The 13387-nt window shown below is 32.8% G+C and overlaps 1 protein-coding gene across 2 annotated transcripts in view; it reads right to left on the bottom strand.

Annotated features, from left to right (window-relative positions):
* Positions 1–13387, bottom strand: part of SPOCK3 (SPARC (osteonectin), cwcv and kazal like domains proteoglycan 3) — a 482003-nt gene that overhangs the window by 15777 nt on the left and 452839 nt on the right. For both annotated transcript variants that reach the window (XM_015139470.3, XM_015139471.3), the window contains one exon: positions 1700–1921. In XM_015139470.3, the coding sequence (XP_014994956.3) occupies positions 1700–1921 (222 nt within the window). The remainder of the gene's footprint in view (positions 1–1699; positions 1922–13387) is intronic.

Consider the following 13387-nt stretch of genomic DNA (forward strand, 5'->3'; position numbering starts at 1 on the left):
AACTTCTTGCAATTAAAGTAATGAAATGTTGGCTAAGAGTTTACCCAAACCATTCTAAGTGTTAGAGAAGTTGTATAAGCTCTTTTACTAGCTTAGGTACCATTTATTAAACTATTTCTGCTACACACTAAATGAATCAGAGTGTAAATCTTCTTATGGCTATACAAAACACTTTCGGAGAATGGTGCTCTTTAAATGAAACATAATAAAGTAAAACTTTGCTATGGGTACCTTTAATCAATCCTACAAATATTGCTACAAACCCCAAGAATATTCTCAGATAAAAGTATTTTTCTGTTTCTGTAGACGAAGCATTCAGCGTTATTCAGAATATTTTAAATGTTTGTGTATAGACACCAAAAATATGCTATCATAACACCAAAAAATAAAAATAAAAAACTAAAATAACATTTGTCATCATAAGAAAATAGTACATGACTACATGTATTTTTCTGGCAGTTTAGCTGGATTTACTACTTTTTATTATTTAAATTATTTAAATGCACACTTATCATTAATACTAGGATGTAGGCTTTTAAGAGTATTTAACTTGAAAGCACATACGTAATATAGCCAACAATGTGTGTTTGTGTGTGTAATACATATTTTAATACAGTAAATGTATTTTTTAAACTTTTTTTTAGAGTGGTTCATAAACAGTTAAGTTACTGTACTCAACTAAAGCTTCTGTTGACTTACCACTAATCAATTTATGCATATTCATTTCACCCCTAATTACTGAACTATTACTAAATATGGAAAAGTAATTGAGATAATAAAATACCCCATATAATGTGCTGGTTTTCCATATCGAAGACTAAGAATCATTGATATAGTAAAGTATCTTGTTCTGTCTCTTAGGTGTCAAGAATTTAAAAAAGCATTGACAAGGCAGGATATACCACATTAATTCCCAGGGTATTTTCCTAAATTAACATCAACATTACACTTACCATTGTTTCTTTAGTTTCTCAAAACTTTATAATAATGTGAGTTTCTTGTTTTTTCCCCTATACATATTTAATATAAACTATCAATTGATTCCGTAAGCGTGATTCCAATTTTACATTATGTTTACATTTCCTAATATACAAAGATGCAGAAAGAATTGGTATCATTCTAACTTTTCACTTGCCTGACCTCCTGCTTAGTATTAAGAGATGCTTTTTCTGCTAGTGAGTTTTATAAAAGCTAAGCTATTTTGAAAAGTTTGAAAGACTAAATCATTTTAAAATCACAGGAGTAAAAATAACTTTATTGTGAATGCTCTGGTTCACTCAACTCATTTAATACGATCACAAAATAGAACATTAAAACTCCACAGTATAGTGATAAAAAACTCATTATTTTACATTGTGGGCAAAGCAGATAGCAAATTAATTTTAATGATTTTAAATTTACTTTTAATATCTATGTTCTTATATCTCTATGTGCTTCTTGGTGGCTCATAATGGAAACTATAATGCAGTGCATTAATATAAAATATTAATTACTATTTTTCATCTTATTTAGCATGTGTTGCATCTCTGGCAGAGTTGTTTGCTCAACAAGCTGCTTATTTGCTCTTTTATTAAACACTTGAATTACAAAAACGTATATAAAATGAATGAGCATAGTGTACTGTTTTATTATCATAAAAAATAAGTAAAATTTGACATGCAGGTCAACTATTTGCATCTGTAGGGGTCTCATCTTTTACCTTGCTGTCTCTGGAAGCAGTAGCACCATTCATTGTTAGATATTAAACTGTCCTTGTATGTGTCACAAGAATTGAAGAATGCCTTGGTACACTGTTCATTCTTATCAAGGTAAATGCTTCTGAGCTCTGACTGGTCCAATAGAAGGTCATAGTTTGTATCAAGTCTGTTAAACATCCAGCCAAGTGAGTCCTTGCAAATTGGCAAGATACTGGTATCAAATCCTAAAAGCAAAGGGAGAAAATGATTAGTTAAATATGAAAGACACCATTAGCAGAAAGCAAAATAAGTCAACATAGCAGGTAGCTAGTGTAGGATATCTAATGAATAGTCAGAGAAGTAGAGCATTAAATTCATCATGAGGAATTTGTTTCAAATTAAAGTGGATATAGTAGTTTCTACATTTCAGGATAGTTGTGAGAATTAATTAACCAGAAAGCATCTTGTACTAATTAGTCATTCATTCAATGGCAGTTACCATTATAATTATATATTATTTATATTACTTTACTGATCAAATGTCTTTAAATAAACAGTATATCATGATAAACATCTCATTAGATATATGTAAATAGTATTTTTAAATATCCTATAAACAAAAAAAATATATATTTACTCACAGAACTGAAAATCATTTCTTAAAAGCATACTTTACACAAAATAAGTAATAACTTTAATAATGCCCTATATGTTGGTCACTGTGCTATTTCACATAAACCTGTTGACCAGAGAAAGAATAGTCATCACGTAATTTACACAGCTACTTGGTCTCCTGCTTCCCTCAAGGAAATTTTACAAATGCAAATGTGTTGTTATGGGAGGCCAGATGGTGCACTGGATAGAGCAGGTATAGAGAGATGATGGAACTGGGTTTGTATTCAAGCTACACACTATTCCACATGGGTAACCTCTGGTAAGCTGCAGACCTCACTAACCTCAGTGTCCTAAATAGCATCAGTTGCAACGCCAGTGTTTTGAACTATTTTAAAAATTTGCTTTTAACAATTCTTATTTTTAGGGATTCAGTGAGCTCTAATTTGTATGTTGCTCATCTAGTTGTTTAATTTTCTCTTTCCTACTCATTACAAGTGAAAGTAAATGAATAACTCAGTTACTTGCATGGAAGAGAGGATGTAATGGAGACATGGGGACTTATGAAAAGAGTATCAAAAGATGTAATCTTCAACAACAGTGTTTGAAGAGTAGTTTAAAGATTCATGAGTGCAATTCTCTCAGATTTTGTAGCTAATTTTATGTTCTAGTAATACAAAATCTATTTTGATAGTTTTTTTCTTGTTAAACTTTGAGTTATAAAAATGATAGAAATAAAAATATAAATACTTAGGATTAAAAATTAAATTAGTGATTTGGGGGCTTGAAAAATGTACAATTTCACAAACTTTTGGGAATTTATTTTATTATTTTTCAGAAGATGTTTAATGCTATCTGTGAATCACCATATTAGAAAATGGGAATACGTAGGTGAAAGAGGTATTTCTGGCATTTTCATAAAAGTTTAGAGAAAGAATTGCAGTGTTTATTTTTTGTGTGTGTGTTGTTTAAATTATCTTTGTAAAATTGTTTATAGAATCAAAACAGAGTTATCCTACTCAAACAAAGACTAAATATTAATTCCTTATTTCCTATTTACTGTGTAAGCATTTACCTTGGTTCTGGAAATGTAAGGTTAAAAATGTAGATTATGTCCCTATTATCTTGAAGCAAATTTTTAAAACAGCATATTTTGAGATATTGGTTTAAACTACTCTTATTACCAGAAGTTGACAAATGCTCAAGGATTACATGAATAAAGCAAACTTGGTGTGAGATTTCTAGTGTGCCCTTGATCCAAAGTATACAAGGGTCTGCATAGAGAAATGGCCATCTCATTCCAAAATGGGTATCTGTTATCTATCTTATGGCTGGCAGGAAAAGAGCACTGGGGAAAGAGAGTTGGGTACAGCCAAACACATGAAAGACAAAAACTTCTCTGGGATTCAACCAATTCTGAAAGGGCAGACTCAGTTTGGCGGGTGCAGAAGTAGATGAGATATGTGCTACAGGGTTTTGTAGGTTGAAGGAAATGCCCAGAGAAACTGAGCAGAATAGCATGAGCTAGGGATTTGCCAATTAGGGTTTTCTGTCTGGAGACTATATGCAACATTCTAACTAGAATGTCTAGAAATGAAACATGCAATAAATGAAACAAAACCCATGCTGGATGGTATTGAAAGCACATTGGACACTGCAGAAGAAAAAAAATCCTTGAAACTGAAGACATGTGAAAGACATTATCCAAAATAAAGCACATAGGAGAAAGAATATGAAAAAGAAAAACCAACCATGAGCCTTATTGAACTGTGGGACTATGTCACTTGCCTTAACATATAAGATATTGGGGTCCCAGAAGAATAATCAAAGTGTGGGGGTTCAGAAAATTATATGAAGAAATAATGACTTACAACTTTTTGCATTTGAAAACTATTACAAATGCACAGATACACAAAGTACGATTAACATCAAGCAGCAGAAAGAAAGAAAACGAAACTAAAGCACACCATAAACAAACTGGTGAAAGCCAGCATCAAAAAGAAAAACAAAAACTTTACAAGTAGCCAGAACAAATACCGAAACAGGAGAAATTTTATACAGAGAAACAAAGATGAGAATGGCAGCAAGCTTCTCTTCAGAGGCTATGAAGCCCAGAAGACAATGGAATATTTCTAAAGTGCTTAAACAAATAAAAAAGCTATACCTGGCAAAATCATCTTTCAAAAATTAAGCTAAAAGAAAGATCTTCTAAACACAATGTAAAGCTGAAAGATTTCAAGGGTTGTTAAAATAATTTCTTGACAGATAATGTAATAATACCACATGGAAATTTGGATCTACATCTAGAAATGAAGAGGGCAAGAAATGCTACATATATAGGTAAACAGAAAACTTTTTTCACTTCATTTTAATCACTTTAAAAGCTAATGAGTTGTTTAGAGCAAAAACTATAACAAAGTACTGTGGAGTGTACAACATATGTAGAATTAAAATGAATGAAACTAATAGCACGAAATGTGTGTGTGCTGGGGTAGGGAGGGAAGTGAATTCTGGTAAATTTCTTACAGCATATGTGAAGTGCTACAATAGCATTTGAAGGTACATTGTGATAAGTTAATGATGTACATTGTAAACCCTAGGGCAAAAACCTAAAAGTAAAATATAGTTAATTAACTATGTTAGTGTGTTATTGTTGCTGTAATAGATGACCATGAAATTTAATACCTTAACATTAATTCATTATTTCATAATTCTGTAAGCTAAACGTCCAACAGAGATCTCAAAACGCTAAAATCAAGGTATCTGCAGTTCCTTTTTTGGGGCCGTGGCAAAGAATGTTTCTTTGTTCAGTGGGTTATTGGTAAGATTTAGTTCTTTGAAGTTAGAGTATTGGGGCCCCTATTTCCTTGATGGCTACCACTGGAGGACAATTTCCACCTAGCCACCATCCATATTTCTAGGCATGTGGTCTCTCTCCTCATCTTCAAAGCCATTTCTTCCACTTCCTTTTCCATCTCATTTCTTTTTTAATACAGGTGGGAAAAGATGTCCACTTTTAAGAATGTATATGATTAGATAAGCCCTATCTGGATAATCCAGGATAATCTCCTTATTTAAAAGTCAGGTGATTCATAACTTTAATTCCATCTGCAATCTTAGTTCCATTTGCCATGTAATATAACAGGTCCAGAGATTAGAATATGAACATCTTTGAGAAGTAATTTTTTGCCTCCCATCTAAACCAATTGTGGAGCTGAAATGTGAATCATGAAAAGATATAAAACTGATAGGTCTAATTGAAAATAAGGCAAGATGAGAGAAAAAGAAAAAAAAAATAACAGCAAGAAAATAAAATAATAACAAGATGAAAGTTCTAAACACAACTGTATTGACAATTATTAAATTAATATGGTCTAACCCTTACATAAAAAGGTAGAGACTGTCAGACCAGACAAAAATATCAAACTCAATGCTATACTGCCTCTAAGAGACCCATTTTAGATATAAAAATACAGACTGGTTAAGAGTAAAATAATGGAATATTTAATCACAAAGGCTGGAATGACTATGTTTACATAAGACAAATTAGACACCAGAAAATGAACTAAAAGTCTAATTTTCATTGTGGTGACAAGAATGAGATTTTAGGTTAGAACTTCAGTTTCCTTTTTATGTCTATTGATTTTGTTTATAAATATTTATCATATAATACAATGTATACAATGCTATATATAATATACATAGTGACTGTATGGTAGATTATATAAATATAATATTATATATTTGTATTGTATCATATAGTGATGAAATGATAGCACTAGTCAAGGGCTCTCAAAGTCACCAAATAGTAGCTATTGTCTAAAAAGTTCAGAATAAGAAAATTTTTCCCAAAATTTGTTTCATTTTATATTTGTAGCATCAAAAGAATCATATTTGAAAGGTATACATATAATTTACAATACTGCAATCATTTAATAGCTAACATTCTTCTTAGCATTTATTGCTTCATCATCCTGATGACTCTTGTAACACAATTTTATTTATTGAGATATTCAAACTATAACAAAAATATAAGCTTGCTCTATCTTTGAATTTCAAGGTAAATAGATTATTTTGAAGAATCCCCACATTATCTAGATGTGTACATTAAGGCCTAGGTATATTAATAACAAACAAAGCAAGGTAGTGGCAGAACACAGCCCAATGACCTAAATCTAAGTTAGGTAGACATCCTCCACCAAACCATTACTATTACATTTCATCAAATTGACTTTTTACCAAGCATGCAGACTTACATGACTTTCACTTATTTTTAATATAAAAGATAAACTCTGAGTTCTAATATGTCATGTCATTAAATATCTGTGCATATCGTATATTTAGAAATATTCTTTTATATTGATATGTGAATTGTGGAATAAGCTTTCCTCAAATAGAGTGAAAAAAATTATTGTAAGTTTAAATATACTTTCATTTCACACTATATTGACAAAAACAATACTTAACAATGTATTTAAACTGTCAAGGATGTTTACATGGTACATCATAAAATTATTTATATTAGCTGTTTTAAATTCTTTATCCCATAACCACTGTTATTTCTGGTAATATTTTCAGGACTTATATTTCACCTAAATATAGATCATATTTTTATAGTTCTTAGCATGCTTGGTAAAATTTCAATGAAGAATATTCAGTCAAAATTGCCTCAAAATAAATTCCATAAAACTAAAGATTTTGAAGAAAATCATGCAAAATCAGTATATTTATGGATTATTATAAATAATCTCATTTTATTTTATAGTCAGTCTTTAAACTACCATGAAGATAATGTTATATGAGGAAAGTTAAACATGAACAGTAATAATTTATTATTGATCTTTACTTTTTTCACTTAAGATTTTAGAACTAGTGAACCAAATACTACAAATAATACAGTAGAATGTCAAATGAACAAAAAGTACATAAGATATATGTTTAAAGTATGCAATGCTATCTGCTGTATTTCCAAAAATGCCATATTCCATGTGGAATATGGAATGAAATTCTGTATGGAATATGGAATGAAATTCCATATTCATTTCTTCTATTATGTTATTCTGAATGTGTCTATATTGTGTCTGAATTGCAATGTGACCTCGTAAGTATATCAATGAAAACTTTACTTTCCCTAAAAGACTCTGTGTCCAATTTCCAGGAACATACAATTCACATAATTATAATAATGGTGAAGAAATTACATATGAAATATTATCTAATAGCCATCTAATACAATCAAATCTACTATTCTATCAAATTAGAAGAAAGGAAAAAACTAGTGGAAAATTTAAATTTATACAATGAAATATGATATTATTGGGAAATTGATACAACAGAATATTCACAAGCAGTTTTTAGGAGTCTGAATATTACTTAAAATGAACTTTTAAATAATTTAGAAACAACATACTGTAGAGCTGTGCAAAAATTACTTTTAGAGTGAATTCAGATTGCTACATATGATTCTAACTGCACTCATGTTGAGGTTTCTTTCTTGTTTGTTTGTTTGCTTTTGAGACAGGGTTTTGCTCTGTCACCCAGGCTGGGATGTAGTGGTGTAATCATGGCTCATTGCAGCCTCAACCTCCTGGGCTCAAGTGGTCTTCCTACCTCAGCTTCCCAAGGATAAAACTATAGGCACATGCCACCACGCCTGGCTAATTTTTTATTTTTTGTTTTTTGTGTTTTGTAGAGATAGTCTCACTGTGTTGCCCATGCTGGTCTCGAACTCCTGGCCTCAAGCAATTTGCCTGCCTTGTCCTGCCAAAGTTCTGGGACTACAGTCATGAGCCACCATGCCTAGCTTCATCTTAAGGTTTCTGCCATCCCTTGACTTCATTAAAGTTACTTCTCAAATTATTGTTTCTATAAGGATCTCCTCTATTCATTAAGATTATTTTCACAAACTTTTGGAATAATTTTTCTAAATGGAGGTAACCAGCTCTCAAATCTTATAAGAAATATCATACCAGAAAATAAAAGAAAATCTTTTTAAGCAAAACCTTTGTAAGTTATCTGTGTTGCAAAAGTCAAGTAATTATGATAAAGATGTTCAATATTTAAGCTAAAATTTTAATTTTGTTATGACACTCTAAAAAAGGTGTGAAAAAACTGATACTTTATTTTGCAGTGTAATAAAAGTAACTTTATTTTTTTTTTTAACTTAGATGTTGTTTGGCAATCAATACCAGGATTCTAGAGTTTAAAGCTAGATCACATTGTGTTGAAAAATTTATACCAGGGATTGTATAAGAAGATAATACTTAATTTTTAAGACATTTTACAACATTCTATTCTCGTATGTATTCACTTTTTCAGTCTTCTTCCTATATTCTTTTACTTCTTAGTTCTTAAATATTGCCATTCTCAGTGTTCATTTCTCAGCTGATTTTTTTCTAGTCTACATCAACTCTTTACGGGTGCTGATTCAATTACACTGTTTCAGCTAACATTCCAATAGCTCACAATCTTTATCTCTAATCCACCTACCTCATTTGAGCTTCACATTACATGTATATAACCACAGGCACACACACACATTTTATATTAACTAGTATATTGATCACACAATGCACATATATGCATATATTGAACAAATAAGGCTTACAGGATATAATCTAAAACCACCCTTTTTTTTTCCTCTTATACTCTGTAAATATGTGTTTATTGGTAAAGGTTTTCTCCTATCTCTGGAAGAAAACTCAGGAGGTCCCACAATTTGTTCATCTCAGCTTTCAGTAACAAAAAGTTGTATCGTCCTTGTAAGGTACAAATGTAAGATAATTGGCATTGCAAAATGTCTAATGTTATATAATAATCACGATTCCAAATGTGATTCTTCCTTTCTGTAGCTGGATATTTTGCTGGTGCAAAGTCAGGTAAGGAGAAAATGATGTTTCCTTAATCCTTCTCTGCTTTTACTTCTAACTCTCCTCCTCCATCTTTTTTATGACCACCTCCAGTTTTTATGTGGATGAATGAAAGATACATAAGAGTGGACAGGGAGTTTCTTACCAAATTGATAACTGTCTTAGGAACACTGTGTGCTGTATGGGCCTATCAGGTTTTAAAGGCTTCATCTATTTTTATACTCCTAGATCCCTTTTTTGGTCTTCCAGGGGTCTGAAGAGTAAACATACAAGCATATGTCTTGTCAAATGTGAATTTTTTCTCCAGCTACCGCCTCTTTGTCCCTGGGTATCTATGATCCACGTTTCCACTGCAGTTTACTCTGTGTTCCCAAGAGTCGTCTTGGGTAGAATGTACATTTGTTCTCACCCGTGGCATTCAAGTCTGGTCCACAGTAAATATTACTGTATTTCTTCCCCAGACCGTTAATTTCAAAGCAGCAACAACTTTGCTTTGACACGAAATACGTAAGCAGATCATGCCTACCTCTGACTTTTAGATTTTTCTGGTGAAATTCAGGCCACAGTCTGCTTGTCTGGGAACACATATAAAGCTCTCTGAGTGGTTCTGTTGAAATATCTGTTGAAAATTTCTTTTGAAATTTGAAGTTATAATCACCCTCATCCGTCCTTATAGGAATGGTGGAATCATAGCATAGCTCTTTCCAAAGAAACCCTCTTCATAAATTCTGTTGCCACCTTTGCTGTCTTTACTCTTTTAGATTTTCCTTTTGGATATGTTAATAGTTTTAAGTGCGACTTGCTTACATTTGCAAATACCTTCACATCATAGCAGTAACTAGACTACTGTGTGGCTGAATAACGAAGAGTCAGGAATCTTGGGAGGAACATCTAGAATTCTTCCTACCACAATGTCTCTAAATTTGAGCAGAAATACAAAGAAAGTGAGATTATGACTAATGCGGGGGAATGAGGGAAGGGCATTCCAGGTAGAAGGAAGGGGAAGAGTAACGGATCTATGGTCAGAGCATGATTAATGTCGCTGCAGGAAAAAAATGAACCAGCGTGACTGGAGTAGAATGGATGAGGAGAAGGTGGCAGGTGATGGGGTCAGAGCATGAGTGGTCTGCTCACTCACATAGGTCACAGTAAAGATGCAATTTTTACCTAGAAATCACCCATCTTCCTCTCTGCTTCTTTTTCTCAAGGATGGCTTCAGGTGATTGACCTGATCCACTGATATAATGGACTCGACATTTACTGAGTTGAGAAAGACAGCAGAAGAGTGAGTTTGTGTGGGGTATCTGGCTTTGGGTATGTTAAGTCTGAAATGCCTGTTGAACTTTCAAGAGACAATTGGAACACAAAGTTAAATGTAAGATTCTGGGAATCAAAGCTACAAGTATAAATTTGAAGATCATCTGTATATAGCTGATTTTCTAAATGGGATACTGAACAACATCTTAAAGGTAATGATTACAGCTAGAAGAAAAAGTATGAAGTCTTTGGGACTACAAACATTTAGATATCAAACAGGTGAGAAGAAATCAGGAAGGCAGACTCAGAGGGTGACCCATGAAGTGAAAAAGGTCTGTTTATTCACTGTTGGAATCCTGAATGGCCCGGGCAATGCTTGGCAAATAGTACGAATTTAAAAATATTTTGTAAAACTGATTAAATGAATTAAGTGCGAAGTATATGCCAAACACTGTAAAGGGTGGAGCACATGCATGAAGAAAACAATATGGAACAGATATAAATGTGCACTCAAACAACAACAACAAACCCAAAGTGACAAGTGGTAGAGCAGGTACTTTAAGAACAGAGAAAAAAGAAAACAGTGCAGAGTGTCAGGAATGCTCAATAAAGGATGAAACACATGAGGTAAAATTTGAAAATCTAAAAGGAGTTAAACCAGTAATAGTACTTTGTGATGGAGAGAAGTTTGACAGAGGGACAGAAGGAGAGGAGGAAGGAGATAAAAAACATTTTCTGGGCTGGGCGAGGTGGCTCATGCCTGTAATCCCAGCACTTTGGGAGGCCAAGGAGGGCGGATCATGAGGTCAAGAGATTGAGACCATCCTGGGCAACATGGTGAAACCCCCTCTCTACTAAAAATACAGAAATTAGCTGGGTGTGGTGGCGCCTGCCTGTAATCCCAGCTACTGGGGAGGCAGAGGCAGGAGAATCGCTTGAACCAGGGAAGTGGAGGTTGCAGTCAGCTGAGATTGTGCCACTGCACTCCAGCCTGGTGACAGAGTGAGATTCCATCTCAAAACAAACAAACAAACAAACAACAACAACAAAAACATTTTCTGCTGGGATTCAAAGGACATTTTCAAAATTATTTTAAAATATGGATTGGAAGCAAATATTCCATTAACTCATCATCTTCTTAGATAACATTGACAACTTTGGATGCTAAAAACTAAGTGAGATTACAGGTAGTGAATGCAACCCAAACAGTACAAATTTATCATTATTAGCTGGCAGCTACAGCTTAAGAAAGGGATCTAGGAAGGAAAATACTTAACAACACTCACTCAAGGACTAATCTAAGGAAAAAAACAATATCCTACATGTTATCATGAAAATAATGTTAGAAAGAGAAGAGATAACTCTTTAATTGTAAGAAGAGAGTAATATAACCACCTAAAAATCTGCTGCTACATGCAGATGTCATGACTTATGGAATACATTAACATAAGAAAATTCACTTAAAGGCATAGAAAATTATCAAGGAAATAAAAAATAAGTAAATAATTGTATTAAAAGTAATGATCTAAAATAATTCCTTTAGGCAGAAATACAAAGACTGAGGGACTTTGAGAAAACATTTTCAACTGTGGAAAATATGAATATTACAAACATGTTTGTAATTATTAAATGTCAGAATTCTAAAACTCAGAAACATTTTGTAAATTTTGAATAGTTAACACACAGACCAATAATAAATGCAAGCAAACAAAACACAGAAATAATTAAATGAACAAAAATCTTTCTCTAGAGAGTTGATTGAGGTTTTTAATATAATTCATTTAATAGTTTTATATGCATATATTGATCTATCTCAATCTAAGTTATTTTTTATTTATATGGAAAGAACGAAAACATTGAGAAACAGTATAATACAAGCAAAATAATTGTTATTAATATTTTATAAACATTCCCAAGCTAGGTAAAATGCAATAGGAAAACATTCTCTGTGCAAGCATTTATATGTGCCAGCATGTACATGTATACCAGAGGCAGTTATTGCAACCTAGCTGAGTCACATACTTGATACTGGCTATTACTTAGATTCTGAGAGATTGACTGGGAGATTACATAATTAGTGAAAGTATAGGTTTCAAGCCCACTGTGGTGGCTCAAGCCATTAATCCCAGCACTTTGTGAGGCAAGGTGGGAGGATCACCCCATGTCTTTATAAAGAATAAGAAATTAAGCCAGTTGTGGTAGTATGCACCTACAGTCACAGCTACTACTAAGAAGGTTGAGGCAGGAAAATCACTTGAGCCCAGGAGTTTGGAGCTGCAGTGAGCTATGATTGCACCACTGCACTCTAGCCTAGGTCACAATGTGAGGCCTTATCTCAAAAAAAGTATATAAATACATAAAAGTTACATTTCTTAGACCCCAAAAACCCGGGGTTAAATCCTAGCTCTACCATTTACTGTGTGACTTTGGGTTTTCCCTCTCAACCATTTCAACTATAAAGTGAAGTAAATAATAACTACTTTGCAGAATTGTAAGGATTACATGAAATAAGGCAAATACTTATGTTTAATTGCTGAATATTATGGTATCGGTACTATTAAAAGATTACAAATTCCAGGTCCAGACCACAGTGTGCTTATTAATATTGAAAATGCTTTTGCTTGTCTTGCCTTCTCATCCTCCCACACTCACCAATCTTTGTAATCCCTTGGAAAGCACCAGAGCCCCCATAAGACATGTCATCTTTTGTAAGAATTGTCAAGCAATGTCTCTTCTCTTCAAAAATATTTCAAAAAATTCTGAAAAGCAGAAGCTATCAAATATATTTACAATAAAAAATTCAACATTTCCTGATTATTTAAGTTATCGTAGTAAATGAGGTTATTTACTTCTAGAATGTAGATACATAAAGAGTAGAGTTCCCAATCTTATGAACTAGCAGGCCTATATTATCAATTTTACTTGCTTAGTCCTCAAGTAAATCAATAGCATAGCTGAGATGAACATAAATCA

Source organism: Macaca mulatta, chromosome 5 (genome assembly GCF_049350105.2).
Source record: "Macaca mulatta isolate MMU2019108-1 chromosome 5, T2T-MMU8v2.0, whole genome shotgun sequence".
Taxonomy (NCBI): domain Eukaryota; kingdom Metazoa; phylum Chordata; class Mammalia; order Primates; family Cercopithecidae; genus Macaca; species Macaca mulatta.